This window comes from Ascaphus truei, chromosome 11 (assembly GCF_040206685.1).
Source record: "Ascaphus truei isolate aAscTru1 chromosome 11, aAscTru1.hap1, whole genome shotgun sequence".
Taxonomy (NCBI): domain Eukaryota; kingdom Metazoa; phylum Chordata; class Amphibia; order Anura; family Ascaphidae; genus Ascaphus; species Ascaphus truei.
In genome coordinates, this window is record NC_134493.1 from 9,030,710 (window position 1) to 9,048,547 (window position 17,838).

At 39.6% G+C, this 17,838-nt stretch overlaps 1 protein-coding gene across 1 annotated transcript in view; it reads right to left on the minus strand.

Annotated features, from left to right (window-relative positions):
* FAM234A (family with sequence similarity 234 member A) overlaps positions 1 to 17,838 on the minus strand; it is a 126,433-nt gene that overhangs the window by 63,058 nt on the left and 45,537 nt on the right. Inside the window, exons 2-3 of the mRNA XM_075565241.1 lie at positions 3,268 to 3,565; positions 1,315 to 1,431 (exon numbers count right to left, since the gene is read on the minus strand). Of these exons, the coding sequence (XP_075421356.1) occupies positions 1,315 to 1,431; positions 3,268 to 3,529 (379 nt within the window). The 5' untranslated portion in view covers positions 3,530 to 3,565. The remainder of the gene's footprint in view (positions 1 to 1,314; positions 1,432 to 3,267; positions 3,566 to 17,838) is intronic.

Genomic DNA, 17,838 nt, shown 5'->3' on the forward strand with positions numbered 1-17,838 from the left:
ATATACATTCTTACTTAAGCTGTATACATTCTTATTTAAGCTGCTGGTCGATTGGTGCTCCTGTTAAAATCCCGATTGTGTGCCTAACGAAATGGCCGCCTTCTGACTTTGTGCTGCAGTCTGTGAAATGCTGCAGCTGATAGTAATATAATGTTACATAAGTATAACACATTATTGTTACAGCTTTCAGAGTAATAGACAGGCTGCTGTTTGGAACTTAGCAACATTTGTTTGTGATACTTTGTTGCCAAAGGGCGGAGCTCAAAAAGGTGTGCAAGTCCATTTCAAAAGAGAAACTGAATGTGAGTTTCTAAATGGTTGCAAAGCAGCCAAAGGATGAGCAATAAATTTTAAAAAAAACACACACAACCCCACACCATTAAAAATAAAATGGTATTAGACGTTGAAACAACAAAACAAAAAATGCATAGTTATCTAACACAACAGAACTAATTTAATTAAAAATACATACAGGAAGTGACATGTTTTGCTGCTATAAGTCTACAGCCGTTCCAATGTTCTATCACTGCGTTTACAAACATGATAAGCATTTAATACCATGCAAATGACGTTTGTATGAAGTTTACAACACAATTCTTTAAACTTCTGATGTTGTGAACCTATTTCTCACGCTCCGAACTGTACATCAAACCTGTCTGTGTGACAATCATTACGTCACAGCAGAACTGACGCACATAAAAAGGAACACATTCATGTTCCGTGGTGCACCAATGTACTGTATAAAACCCTCTGATGCGCTGTGCAGCAACTTCTTTTTCACCAACAAAAACATTATGTTAGGGAGTGAGGTTGTTGGATGTTGTTGGTGATGCACACAAGTAAATTACAGTATATGTATATTAAGAAACAAATTGCAAGCATGCGTCTCGTGTGCCACGTGTCAAAATAATATATGTATGATCTTACAGAGAAGGTGCGCCAAAATGTCAGAACGTGAATATGACTTACCAACACGCCACTAACGACTTCAGGGGAGATGGAGATTGAGGCAATGCACGGCTTACACTAATTTAAAGAAAACCGTTCTTTATACGCACCTCCCACAGGCTGCAGTTTGCACTGCAGAGGATGGTCTATTTCTATGTTATTTGGTGCATGTACTCCGTGATTTTATTAGAACTATTGTCATATGTTAAAGTTACAGTACATAAATGTGATATGCCAACACGTACAAATAAATGCAAATATTATTGGCCCCACATCACACTGTAAAGAGAGGGATGTGAAACTATTCGAATTAAATGCTAGTTATGTACCTTAATGCCTTTAATGTCAGATTAGTAAACAGATTACCTTCATCCTCGCAAGATGCATTGAAGAAGTTACTGCCGTTAGCTACTTTCAGAAGTAAAAGCACGTCCTGGACTTTATCCTGGTTCACATCTTCCGTAGTTAAGAAAACATAAGTCACTGGCACAAAAAAAAAAAAGAAGCATATATTACATATGAATCCTAATTATGATGAAGTGGCATATGTCGCTTTAGAAACTATCCTTATTTAAAATAGTCCTAGTAGGGAGGTGGATCAGGACACTATAAAAGCATTTATTGGGCTCAGAAATAAAGTTTAGTTGCATAATAAGGATCTCCCTATGAGGGATAAACTGCGGCACAGGGGAATGGGACACACAGTCTGAAGAAAAAAACTGTATGTAGTAATAGAATTCCTTCAATAGTATTGATGATTATCTTCAAGGACCTGACCCTCCAGGATCTTGGGGAGGTTAATACCAGATTGGACCACTCTATATAGAAAAGGTATGAGTCCTGTATATCCTAGTACAAATATAATACCTCCAAATATGATCAAGACTGTTCAATGAACTAAGCAACGTACTCACAAAGAGCTGAGTGTAGATAAGTTTCCAAACTTGCAGGGTGTTGGTGCGGGTGTACAAAGCGTAGGGTACATCCCCAGGAACAAAACTTGGCACCCAGCCAGAAAAAAACACTGCACCGCAGAAATAATCAGCCAAAGAGAGTGAATTGAACCAATTTATTCACTGATGGCATTCACACTGACATGTTTCGCCCTTGCAGGCTTTATCAAAGTGTGTTAATCACCTGCAAGGGTGAAACATGTCAGTGTGATTGCCATCAGTGAATAAATTGGTTCAATTCACCCTCTGTGGCTTATTATTTCTGCAGTGCGTTTTTTCTGGCTGTGTGCCAAGTTTTGTTCTTGTTGCATAATAGGGTGTAATGACTTTATCATTACTACATTACCATGCTATGGGGACTCATTAATATGAGGCAAGAGGCAATCAACAGTTAGCTGTACAGGCATACCCTGCATTAACGTACGCAATGGGACTGGAGCATGTATGTAAAGCAAAAATGTACTCAAAGTGAATCACCACCTTTTCCCCACTTATTGATGCATGTACTGTACTGCAATCGTTATATACGTGCATAGCTGATGTAAATAACGCATGTGTAACAGGCTCTATAGTCTCCCCGCTTGCGCACAGCTTCGGTACAGGTAGGGAGCCGGTATTGCTGTTCAGGACGTGCTGACAGGCGCATGCACGAGCTGCCGTTTGCCTATTGGGCGATATGTCCTTACTCGCGAGTGTTACTTAAAGTGAGTGTCCTTAAAGCGGGGTATGCCTGTATTAGGAAAATAAAAGTGGTGAATAGTCAAAGAAAGACCCATAATATCATTGTTCAAATAAAACCAGGAGTGAAATTAGGAAAATAACGAGGGGAAAAAAAGAAAGATTAATAATACAAGATTATTCCAATTTACTGAAGTGACCAAGACGTGTACCTCAGAATGTCTGGATTATATTGAAGGAGACTGGGCCGGCTAGGATTTTTGCGCGACTCTGTACAGTGGGGTTTTGCCGAGGCCTCTAACCTTCTCTGGAATGGCATCTCCTACAATGACGTGATCAGGTCGCGGGGTCACGTTGTCATGGCAATGCGGCGCCATGTCAACGCGGCGCTGCAGGAGGAGATGCCGCTCAGGAGAATATAAGCTACACAGAGGCCCTGAGCTCTCTCCCGGCAATCAGTTTCATTGTTGTGGGAAAGAGCGTGCGGGGCTCAGTGCAGTGGCACAGGTGGCATTGCCATCAAGCCAGCCCTCTTCAGTAGATAGGAAGAGTTACTGTACTTATAACAATGTACACATCAAACGACACATTGTTTATATATAGCACATTAACAGTATATCAACAAATATTGTGAGTTTACATATTCATTTGAAACAAAAATCATATTATCACCTACTTTCAATCTTACCTGCACTGTTGTATTGTGTGATCCATGTCCTTTGAGAATAGGGCCTCACTGGGCAAGGAATAATGAACGAAAAAGCAAATACTATCGTCAGACACAGAAATAAGGATGTAAAAAAGGCCGCCGTGCGCCAGCGTGAAAGCCGGAAGAGTCCATTTTGATTTTTATTGCCAGCTTCTTTCTCTGGTCTAGTTTCATCGTTTCCCTGAGATTTTCCATCACTGTTCTTCAACGGATGAATTTCTGCAGCGAAATCTTTGTCCATGGTAGGATACACGTCACTACAGTATTTCAAAATCTTCTGTAAAAATTGAGGAGATTACAATAATATTACATGTTTTCATACTGTTAGTTATTGAACAAAGAATGTTATTCACCCCAATTCAAGAACCCCAAGTCATAACATTTGACATGGTTTCAAGTACTTTAACACCTTAATACTCAAGTACTTTTACACATAATATATTTATAATGGGTCATTGCTAATCATTCTTTGGTTGCTGTACTGTATTTATACTTTGGACTGGAAGGGAAGTGGGTAGAAGGACCTATAAAAAGCTCAGATGATTTCGGAAATAGGACAAAAAAGAAAATGGATTAATGGAGTTATTTATATTATACAGGAAACTGAAAATAATGAATTAGGGTTCTTGGTGTTAGAGAAGCAGATTTTATTTAAACTTTCCTTACATTTTATTTAGAGGATATAACTGCACATTTCCTGTTTTATGTACATATTTTTAGTTGTTTCAACGCTGACTTGCAGCAGCAAAGCAAGTAATGATTTATATGGTCTGCTTTACGTTACCTCTTAGTAATATAGAGCAAAATGGCCAATGTACTATTATCTATTTAAAAGGAAAAATAAACCCCATTAAAATCATTTACATGAGTGCCCAGGGGCAGCCCAAGGCAGAAGCAAAATAGGAATCCGTCTGGGCTGGCGCAACTTTGTTCTTCTCTGCGGTACTTCCAAGAGGAATGTCACGCCAGAGAATGCAGAACAGCAGGGTACCCGCAGTCACGCTATGCATTCTGGGACTACATGAATTGCGCAAAGATGGGGCGGGTGTGAATACTGCATGGCACCGTTTGCTGCCATCAGCAAGTTCTCATGCGATATAACACCCGCTTGCTGCAACCAGCTCTCTGCAGAACTTCAGGATCATTGCAAAAGTATGTCGTGCTCAAAAGTACTTTTTTTTTTAAAACTCTGAACTCAACTGTCCAATCCCTTTTTGGGGTAAATGGACCAAGGTCTGATGTCCTGTACCGCATTCCGATCCCGAGTTAACTGCCATTCAAATCAACAGTGGTTAAAGCAGCCGTCCTCCCAGAAGCCTACATGAGTTCAACTCATATAAATGTTAGTAACTTGCCTCCAGAGCATTTCTTTTTTTATAATGTTAAAAATCAGGAATTTCTCACTCACTCCTCTGAGCTTCTGCACTGGGCTCTGGAGAGAGCTCCTTTTTAACCTCCCTGACATGCTATATTTCAAATGCTTATTTCTCCTGAACTGGCATGAGATTTAAAAAATAAAAACACAAGTGGAAAAAGAAAGAAAAAGTTGTTTAAAGTATATTAAAAACACACAAACACACGCGCGCGCACTATGCCAAAAAAGGCGATCAGAGTACACTCCTGCTTTAACACCTTTAACACCCAGTCTTGCCCTTTCCAATTAAGTATCTGGAGATACAAGCATATGAAATATTGAATGTCTGGTTAGATATGGAGCTCTCTCCTGCAGTTTCATGGTCACAATGGTAACCTCAGTGGCACACGAAAATCACCATTTTTAAAACTAGATTTCTTTTTAAACAAGAGCAGGACATGCTCCGGGGACAAGATACTAACATTATATAGACTTCTGGGGGAAATTTATTCTTAAATAAAATGGCTGCACATCGACATGAAAGGATCATGAAATGTTAAAGAAACAATGTTTATGTTCATATATAAAAAATGTTCTATTACATCTAGAAAGGGAAGGTATACAGTGATATACCAAATAAGTATACATGGGAAGGATGTTGATCCAGGGAGTAATATGATTGGTAATTCTTGGAGTCAGGAAGGATTTTATTTTTCCCCTTATGAGATATCATTGGATGATATGTCACTGGGGTTTTTTGTTACCACTGGATCAATATAATGTAAGTATAGGATAAAGTATCGGTCGTCTAAATCAGGGGAGCGCAAACATTTGCTGCTGCGCCCCCTTGCCTTTCCTCCTCTGGTGCTCGCGTCCTCCCCCCCCTTTCGTTGCAGCGGTGTCAAATGACGCCCTGGGGTCATGTGACGTTGTGACCCACGGCGTCATTTGACGCATGTAACATCACGTTATTTGACGCAGCGCTGCCATCAACAGGAGTCCTGATGCCGACAGACTCAAGGTAAGTTTAGAGTTAAAGGCCTCACGCGATCTCCCGCCATTTAATTTAAATGCCTTGGGAAAAGAGCACGGCGCCTATTGAATGCCCCCCCCCCCCCCCCCGGAAAATCTCGCTCCCCACACTTTGCGCACCCCTGGTCTAAATTTAGCATACAGTAGCTTGAACTTGGACAGTGAAAGAAAAAACTTAAAACAGCGCTCTAAACGAAGCAACAACCAATCTCAAATGATAAATAAAGTGATATAATCAGTGAGTGAAAAGTGACTTGTATATACTCAGTGATGATAAAAAGTGACAAAAACACGCAACAATCAAGTGCCAAAAAGTGCAAATAAGTGTATGCTGCTCAAAAGCCCTTTTAGGGACGGTCCACAGGATTCCCTCTTGTAGAAGCTTGTGTTGAATGAAGGGCAACTCAATCGGTGATATATTAAAAAATATACAAAAAGACAATATAGTGCAACACCGTCTTAATCAAATATTCTCTTTCTGGGAGATCTTTGAATTCAAGACTCACATTCTTTCAGATAAAAACAGGCATGTCCTCAAACTATGGCAAAGTGGATGCTGTGGGATGTTGTATTGGTATCCAACCTCTCTCCGTGTTAGGCAATCTTGGGTGTCGGACCTCCTTCTGTGCTAAGATGTCACTCGAGGTAGTAGGTTGGTAACAGTGTATGGGTAAGGGAATGAGAAACCAAACATAGTGCAACCCAACACATGAACTTGATGGGGTATGTCTTTTTTCAACCTCATCTACTATATAACCATCTTTTTTTAAAAAAAAATAGAAGTTTGCTTACACAACTAAAAAGTTGATCTGGCCCTGGCTAGGTGTGAAATATTTATAGATCACCGTCCCTGTATGATAACACCAGTCTGGAAAGCTATAAGAACACATGTCCTACAAAAGATCTATTTGTGTGTCTTCTGATTGGCATCCATAAAAATTAAATGTGATTTACAGGTAAAGAAAAAAAGACATTGAGGAAAACATGGTTAGAAAATATAAGAATGCACCTGCATACAGCGTTCGATTGTAATTTATAACTCCTCCAATGCTGTCAGCAAACAAAACACAATGATAAATCAAGACTTGGATATCATTTCGCGGACAGAATCATTTTTGTGTAGCATTTCCCATGATCATACGGTTTGTAATGATGAGGAAGTTTCCAGGCTGTGGTTTGTCCAAATAATTATAAAGATAACTTTGATTTGTTACTACTGTCACAGTGTATTTCACTATGGAAAAACCGTGTGTTCTCTTTTCTGTAGGTGATCTGTTTATAGCTTTGAAACGTAACGTTTCATACTCTGTGAAAATAAGAAAACTATTTTTGATAAATGGTTGAGTAAAATGTGTTCCTAAGCAATATTACCAAATGCAATCATGAAATATTCAAATAGATTTTTTTGTCTGACATTTTCTGTATTCATAATATTATTCATAGAAATAATATAAATAGTTATATGTTTTAGATTTTTTTTTCTTTTTAGACGTCTGTATACACACACACACACACACACACACACACACACACACACACACACACACACACACACACACACACACACACACACACACACACACACACACACAAAAAGAGGTTGCTGTACAAAATAAAGCAAATTTGACTCCATAAAAATATATGCACCTGGATTGAAAACTGGCTAAAGGACAGACAACAGAGGGTTCTCATAAATGGAACTTTTCAGGTTGGGCTAAAGTCGTGAGTGGAGTACCTCAGGGATTGGTACTGGGACCCCTGCTTTTTAACTTGAGGTTGGCATCGAGAGCAAAGACTCCATCTTTGCTGATGACAATAAATTGTGTAAGGTAATAGAATCAGAGCAGGGTGTAATTTCTCTTCAGAAGGACTTGGAGAGACTGGAAACGTGGGCAGGTACATGGCAGCTGAGGTTAATACAGATAAATGCAAGGTTATGCATTTGGGAAGCAAGAATAAACAGATGACATACAAATTAAATGGGGGTAAATTGGGGACATCCTTGAAGAAGGATTTAGGAGTGCTTGTGGACAGCAGGCTTAGCAATAGTGCCCAATGCCATGCAGTAGCTGCAAAGGCAAACAAGATCTTATCTTGCATTAAACGGGCAATGGATGGAAGGGAATTAAACATAATTATGCTCCTTTACAAAGCATTAGTAAGACCACATCTTGAATATGGAGTACAATTCTGGGCACCAATCCAAAGAAAAGACATTATGGAACTAGAGAGAGCGCAGAGAAGAGCCACCAAATTAATAAAGAGGATGGACAATTTAACTCATGAGGAGAGGCTAGCTAAATTAGATTTATTTACATTAGAAAAGACGCATCTAAGAGGGGATATGATAACTACAGGCATACCCCGCTTTAAGTACACTCACTTTAAGTACACTCGCGAGTAAGTACATATCGCCCAATAGGCAAACGGCAGCTCACGCATGCGCTTGTCATCACGTCCTGAACAGCAATACCGGCTCCCTACCTGAACCGAAGCTGTGCGCAAGTGGGGAGACTATAGAGACTGTTACAAATGTGTTATTTACATCAGTTATGCCTGTATATGACGATTGCAGTACAGTACATGCATCGATAAGTGGGAAAAGGGAGTGCTTCACTTTAAGTACATTTTCGCTTTACATACATGCTCCGGTCCCATTGCGTATGTTAATACGGGGTATGCCTGTATATACAAATATATTCAGGGACAATACAAGGAGCTTTCAAATGAACGATTCATCCCACGGGCAGTACAAAGGACTTGGGGGCCATCCCTTTAGGTTGGAGGAAAGGAGATTTCATGAGCAAACAAAGGAAAGGGTGCTTTACAGTAAGGGAAGCTAAAATTAGGTATTCATTATCCATGGAGACTGTGATGGCAGATACAATAAATTTGTTTAAAAAAAAAAAGGTTGGACATCTTTTTAGAAAGGAAAGGTATACAGGGATATACCAAATAAGTATACATGGGAAGGATGTTGATCCAGGGATTAATCCGATTGCCAATTCTTGGAGTCAGGAAGGAATTTATTTTTCCCCTTATGATTTATCATTGGATGATATGTCACAGGGGGGTTTTGTTTGCCTTCCTCTGGATCAATAATTAAGTATAGATATAGGATAAAGTATCTGGTGTCCAAATTTAGCATACTGTAGGTTGAACTTGATGGATGCGTGTTTTTTTTTCAACTTCATCTACTATGTAACACACACACACCTATAACAAACAAAAACAAAATATCACTATAACTACTGTATTTGTTCAACAGGAGACATAAAAAACTTGAATCACAATAGAAACTATAGAAGACATTAACGGTCTTAAATTACAGAAAATTAAAAATATTTACTCAATAGGTGCTAAAAATAAATAATTTAAGGCATTTAATTTTAACATGTACAAGTTTCAAACTGGTAGTGAGAAGAAGGGGTTACATTCAGAGCCAAGCGATTTTCTAGGCTTCAAGGCATATTCAATACCGACCATATCAATACACAATCATTTATAAAGTACATTACCAGTAATATACTGTTTTAAAAAACTTTGTCTGCATTTTGTCTTTACTATCCAGTTAAGCAATTAACTTAGCTATAATTATCACGAAGGGAGCTCTCTTCCATACTGTATGTATTGCCCTAAAGACCTGTTTTGTTTGTGGCCCTTGAGGATTAAGATAAAGGGTTAAAAAAAAAACACGTATTTGTACATCATTTAATATTTAAGCAAAAACATTGACTTTCTTTTGAAAATATAAAGTACATATTTATATAATATATAAATATAAAACAAAAATGTACCCCAAAAATTATTTTGAGCAAAATGAGAATGCCCCATTAACACACTTAGCTTCATTACAAAACCCCCATATTTCACGTTTAACGTTCATAAACACTCAGATTAATGACAATGTCAGGTCATCATTCTGCCCTCAAATACACATTATAGCAGACTAGAAGTCAGCAATGGGTTAATTTTCACAAACCAAGCCTCTTCGTACAACACGAAAATTGATACGCGTGGCCAAGTTCAAACAACAAAGGTAAAATTACAAATAACAAAAAGTCAGGTTCTTTTGGATGCTCAAGACTTGTTGATATACTGTACTGTTGATATGTATGTATATATGTATGTATGTATTTATATAGCGCTTCACAGCAGTAATACACGTGACAATCATATACATAACAAATAATACAAATAACACATAAAGGTAAGAAGTGCTTCAGACTTAAAAGTAACATTTAGGAAAAGGAGTCCCTGCTCCGAAGGGCTTACAATCTAATAGGTTGGTAGGAAGAGCGTACAGAGACAGTAGGAGGGCGTTCTGGTAAGTGCATCTGCAAGGGGCCAAGGTCGATGTATGAGGTGTAAACTAGCCATGGTGCTACTCAAATGCTTTCTTAAGCAGGAGTGTTTTGAGGTGGGTCTTAAAGGTGGATAGAGAGGGTGCTTGTCGGATATATCGTGGGAAATGGTATTCCAGAGGTGTGGGGCAGTCAGTGAGAAAGGTTTAAGGCTGGAGAGGGCTTTAGATACAAAAGGGGTAGAGAGAAGACATCCTTGAGCAGAACGCAAGAGTCGGGATGGTGTAGCAAGGTGATAAGGCGTTACTAGTTCACACATCAGAAAACAAAAATTGAATAGAGTTTTAGCAGCTTTAATAGTTTGCGAACATACAGAACACCTACAAGCTCAAATTGAACCCCCAAAATACCCACAACATATATATAAGCATATAAGTTTCACAGAGGAGTGCTACTGAGCATGGCAATATATATTTAAACAAATAAAGTGATGCTGCACACCTCAAAAATAGAAAAAACATACAATTACCGGTGCTCCAGTGTTTGCACGAAAGCCTGCAATCAGTCCAAGACAGATGAATGAAGGAACAAAGGGCACTGCGGATTTGAGCAAAATAAACTCATTTATTGAGCCAACACGACGTTTCGACCTAAGTGGTCTTTTCAAGTGACAATGGCATTGACCACTTAGGTCGAAACGTCGTGTTGGCTCAATAAATGAGTTTATTTTGCTCAAATCCGCAGTGCCCTTTGTTCCTTCATTCATCAATATATATTTAAAACCAGAGACATAACATAACACAGACAAAGCTCAGTGCACATCCAGAAAAACTTATATACGGTACAGTGCCTAAATATACATGTATAAATAACTAATAAATAAAATGGTCTTTTAATTTAACATTTTGGCCAAATTGTTGTAAGCCCTTGAGCCAAACTTCACGGCAGACCACGTTTCAAGGGTCCCTACACTAATATAAATTCTTAATACCCTGTGCATTGCCAGGAAGAATGATTTATAATAAATCTGTCAATATAAGTTGCAAAAGTTCTAAGTCTGATTGAAGCTTTTATTAACCTGTACATTACCAGGAAAAGCACTCTGTAATAGATTTGTCACAATCACACTGCATGCAGGCAAGTTCCCCTGATAGTTGGAGATGCCATGGAGTGAGCTTTTAACCATTTAAATGTGGGAGGGAGTGAGCTTCAATTGGATAGGAGGTTGCCACCCTCCAAAACAGCCAAGACTAGCTGCACAAGAATTATAAAACATACAGAACACCTACAAGCTCAAATTGAACCCCCAAAATACCCACAACATATATATAAGCATATAAGTTTCACAGAGGAGTGCTACTGAGCATGGCAATATATATTTAAAACCAGAGACATAACATAAAACACAGACAAAGCTCAGTGCACATCCAGAAAAACTTATATACGGTACAGTGCCTAAATATACATGTATAAATAACTAATAAATAAAATGGTCTTTTAGTTTAACATTTTGGCCAAATTGTTGTAAGCCCTTGAGCCAAACTTCACGGCAGACCACGTTTCAAGGGTCCCTACACTAATATAAATTATTAATACCCTGTGCATTGCCAGGAAGAATGATTTATAATAAATCTGTCAATATAAGTTGCAAAAGTTCTAAGTCTGATTGAAGCTTTTATTAACCTGTACATTACCAGGAAAAGCACTCTGTATTAGATTTGTCACAATCACACTGTAAGCAGGCAAGTTCCCCTGAGAGTGGGAGATGCCGTGGAGTGAGCTTTTAACCATTTATATGTGGGAGGGAGTGAGCTTCAATTAGGTAGGAGGTTGCCACCCTCCAAAACAGCCAAGACTAGCTGAACAAGAATTATAAAACATACTACTGAACATATACATAACGCTGCGCTACTGAACATATACATAATATACATAACGCTGCGTGCTACTGAACATATACATAATATACATAACGCTGCGCTACTGAACATATACATAATATACATAACGCTGCGTGCTACTGAACATATACATAATATACATAACGCTGCGCTACTGAACATATACATAATATACATAACGCTGCGCTACTGAACATATACATAACGATGCGCGCTACTGAACATATACATAACGCTGCGCGCTACTGAACATATACATAACGCAGCGCGCTACTGAACATATACACAACGCTGCTCACTACTGAACATATACATAACGCTGCGCTACTGAACATATACATAACGCTGCGCTACTGAACATATACATAACGCTGCGTGCTACTGAACATATACATAACGCTGCGCTACTGAACATATACATAACGCTGCGCTACTGAACATATACATAACGCTGCGCTACTGAACATATACATAACGCTGCGCTCTACTGAACATATACATAACGCTGCGCGCTACTGAACATATACATAACGCTGCGCTACTGAACATATACATAACGCTGCGCGCTACTGAACATATACATAACGCTGCGCTACTGAGCATATACATAACGCTGCGCGCTACTGAACATATACATAATGCTGCGCTACTGAACATATAAATAACGCTGCGCGCTACTGAACATATACATAACGCTGCGCTACTGAGCATATATATAACGCTGCGCGCTACTGAACATATACATAACGCTGCGCTACTGAACATATACATAACGCTGCGCGCTACTGAACATATACATAACGCTGCGCTACTGAACATATACATAACGCTGCGCTACTGAACATATACATAACGCTGCGCGCTACTGAACATATACATAACGCTGCGCTACTGAACATATACATAACGCTGCGCTACTGAACATATACACAACGCTGCGCGCTACTGAGCATATACATAACGCTGCGCGCTACTGAACATATACATAACGCTGCGCTACTGAACATATACATAACGCTGCGCGCTACTGAACATATACATAACGCTGCGCTACTGAACATATACATAACGCTGCGCGCTTCTGAACATATACATAACGCTGCGCTACTGAACATATACACAACGCTGCGCGCTACTGAACATATACATAACGCTGCGCTACTGAACATATACATAACGCTGCGCTACTGAACATATATATAACGCAGCGCGCTACTGAACATATACACAACGCTGCGCGCTACTGAACATATACATAACGCAGCGCTACTGAACATATACATAACGCTGCGCGCTACTGAACATATACATAACGCTGCGCGCTACTGAACATATACATAATATACATAACGCTGCGCGCTACTGAACATATACATAATATACATAACGCTGCTCGCTACTGAACATATACATAATATACATAACGCTGCGCGCTACTGAACATATACACAACGCTGCTCACTACTGAACATATACATAATATACATAACGCTGCTCGCTACTGAACATATACATAATATACACAACACTGCTCGCTACTGAACATATACATAATATACATAACGCTGCGCTACTGAACATTTACATAATATACATAACGCTGCGCTACTGAACATATACATAATATACATAACGCTGCGCTACTGAACATATACATAACGCAGCGCGCTACTGAACATATACACAACGCTGCTCACTACTGAACATATACATAATATACATAACGCTGCTCGCTACTGAACATATACATAATATACACAACACTGCTCGCTACTGAACATATACATAATATAATAACGCTGCCCGCTACTGAACATATACATAATATACATAACGCTGCGCTACTGAACATATACATAATATACATAACGCTGCGCGCTACTGAACATATACATAATATACATAACGCTGCTCGCTACTGAACATATACATAATATACATAACGCTGCGCTACTGAACATATACATAACGCAGCGCGCTACTGAACATATACACAACGCTGCTCACTACTGAACATATACATAATATACATAACGCTGCTCGCTACTGAACATATACATAATATACACAACACTGCTCGCTACTGAACATATACATAATATACATAACGCTGCGCTACTGAACATATACATAATATACATAACGCTGCGCTACTGAACATATACATAACGCAGCCGCTACTGAACATATACACAACGCTGCTCACTACTGAACATATACATAATATACATAACGCTGCTCGCTACTGAACATATACATAATATACATAACGCTGCTCGCTACTGAACATATACATAATATACACAACACTGCTCGCTACTGAACATATACATAATATACATAACGCTGCGCGCTACTGAACATATACATAATATACATAACGCTGCGCTACTGAACATATACATAATATACATAACGCTGCGCGCTACTGAACATATACATAATATACATAACGCTGCGCTACTGAACATATACATAATATACATAACGCTGCGCGCTACTGAACATATACATAATATACATAACGCAGCGCGCTACTGAACATATACATAACGCTGTGCTACTGAACATATACACAACGCTGCTCACTACTGAACATATACATAATATACACAACACTGCTCGCTACTGAACATATACATAATATACATAACGCTGCGCGCTACTGAACATATACATAATATACATAACGCTGCGTGCTACTGAACATATACATAATATACACAACACTGCTCGCTACTGAACATATACACAACACTGCTCGCTACTGAACATATACATAACGCAGCGCGCTACTGAACATATACACAACGCTGCTCACTACTGAACATATACATAATATACATAACGCTGCTCGCTACTGAACATATACATAATATACATAACGCTGCGCTACTGAACATATACATAACGCAGCGCGCTACTGAACATATACACAACGCTGCGCTACTGAACATATACATAACGCAGCGCGCTACTGAACATATACATAACGCAGCGCGCTACTGAACATATACACAATGCTGCTCACTACTGAACATATACACAACGCTGCTCACTACTGAACATATACACAACGCTGCGCTACTGAACATATACATAACGCAGCGCGCTACTGAACATATACACAACGCTGCTCACTACTGAACATATACATAATATACATAACGCTGCGCGCTACTGAACATATACATAACGCAGCGCACTACTGAACATATACATAACGCCGCTCGCTACTGAACATATACATAACGCAGCGCGCTACTGAACATATACATAACGCTGCTCGCTACTGAACATATACATAACGCTGCTCGCTACTGAACATATACATAACGCAGCGCGCTACTGAACATATACATAACGCTGCGCTACTGAACATATACATAACGCTGCGCTACTGAACATATACATAACGCTGCGCTACTGAACATATACATAACGCTGCGCTACTGAACATATACATAACGCTGCGCTACTGAACATATACATAACGCTGCGCGCTACTGAACATATACATGTTCACATATACATATACACTGAACATGTCCACTCCCAATTAAACGACTACTACACCAAGACAAATTTCCCTAGCCAATTCCAATCTGGCTTTCGTCCCAAACACCCCACTGTAACTACCCTGATAAAAGTTTGCAATGAAATCCAGTGTGGAATGGAACGGGGACAACTCACTGGTGCAGTATTCATAGATTTTGCAAAGGCTTTTGACACAGTTGTTCATGCTATCCTGCTTAACAAACTTCAGAGCTCTGGAATAAGGAAATATGCTTTAAACTGGTTTCAGTCCTACCTATCAAGTAGATCCCAACATGTGTCCATCTCAGGCTCTAACTCCAACCCCCTGGATATCACCTGTGGTGTCCCACAAGGCTCTGTTCTGGGGCCCCTACTCTTCTCAGTGTTCATTAATGATCTTCCCACAGCTTGTCAGGAAGCCTCAATACACATGTATGCAGATGACACAATCCTATATGCACACAGCCATAGCCTCTCTGACCTTCAACACATACTTCAGTCTGACTTTTTGAGACTCGAAAACTGGATTTCCCAAAACAAACTGTTTTTAAACACTGACAAGACTGTAACAATGGTATTTGGCACCAAGACTAAATTCTTAAAGTTTCCAGTGACTGAGCTGCATATTAGAACCAACACTAACACCATCCTAATTCCTGTTACTAGTTTTAAATACCTGGGCATATGGTTTGACTCCCACTTAACATTCAGAATGCACATTGATACCCTGACAACCAAGACCTATGCCAAACTAGGGGTACTTTACAGGAACAAATCCTCCCTAAGTCTCCTGGTCAGAAAGCGTATCGCACAGCAGATGCTAATGCCAATTATTCACTATGGAGACATAGTATATGGCTCGGCACCTCAAACCCACCTTAGCAAACTTGACACCCTCTACAATTCAATTTGTTCTCCATTGCAACTACAACACACATCACTGCGAAATGCTCAAAGAACTAGATTGGTCATCATTCGAGTCTAGGCGCAAAGTTCACCTTTCCTGTCTTGCCTTTAAATTCTTTATGGGCAAGCTACCCAGCTACCTGAACAAGCTCCTCACCCCTACCACATGCAGCACCTATCACCTGAGATTAGACTCCAAAAGACTGTTCATGGTCCCAAGGCTCAACAAAGTATCCGGCCGTTCCTCGATCTCTTACCGTGCACCCCAAAACTGGAACAACCTACCAGAGACTCTCACATCCACCACCAGTCTAAGTTCTTTCAAAACTAAGGCTGTCTCACATTTTAATCTGGTCTGTAACTGTTACATACGCCTATAATATATATTTTCTTTAACTGTGCGTGCAATGTCTTGTATATAATGTATACCCTGCTCATTTATGTACCTATACATAACGCTGCGCGCTACTGAACATATACATAACGCTGCGCGCTACTGAACATATACATAACGCTGCGCTACTGAACATATACATAACGCTGCGCTACTGAACATATACATAACGCTGCGCTACTGAACATATACATAAAGCTGCGCTACTGAACATATACATAAAGCTGCGCGCTACTGAACATATACATAACGCTGCGCGCTACTGAACATATACATAACGCTGCGCGCTACTGAACATATACATAACGCTGCGCTACTGAACATATACATAACGCTGCGCTACTGAACATATATATAACGCTGCGCTACAGAACATATACATAACGCTGCGCTACTGAACATATACATAACGCTGCGCTACTGAACATATACATAACACTGCGCTACTGAACATATACATAACACTGCGCTACTGAACATATACATAAAGCTGCTCGCTACTCAACATATACATAACGCTGCGCTACTGAACATATACATAACGCTGCTCGCTACTGAACATTTACATAACGCTGCTCGCTACTGAACATATACATAACCCTGCTCGCTACTGAACATATACATAACGCTGCGCTACTGAACATATACATAAAGCTGCTCGCTACTGAACATATACATAACGCTGCGTGCTACTGAGCATATACATAACGCAGCGCGCTACTGAACATATACATAACGCTGCTCGCTACTGAACATATACATAACGCTGCTCGCTACTGAACATATACATAACGCCGCGCTACTGAACATATACATAACGCTGCGCGCTACTGAACATATACATAACGCTGCGCTACTGAACATATACATAACGTTGCGCTATTGAACATATACATAACGCAGCTCGCTACTGAACATATACACAACACAGCGAACTACTGAACATATACATAACGCTGCGCGCTACTGAACATATACATAACACTGCGCGCTACTGAACCTATACATAACGCTGCGCGCTACTGAACATATACATAACGCTGCGCGCTACTGAACATATACACAACGCTGCTCGCTACTGAACATATACATAACGCTGCGCTACTGAACCTATACATAACG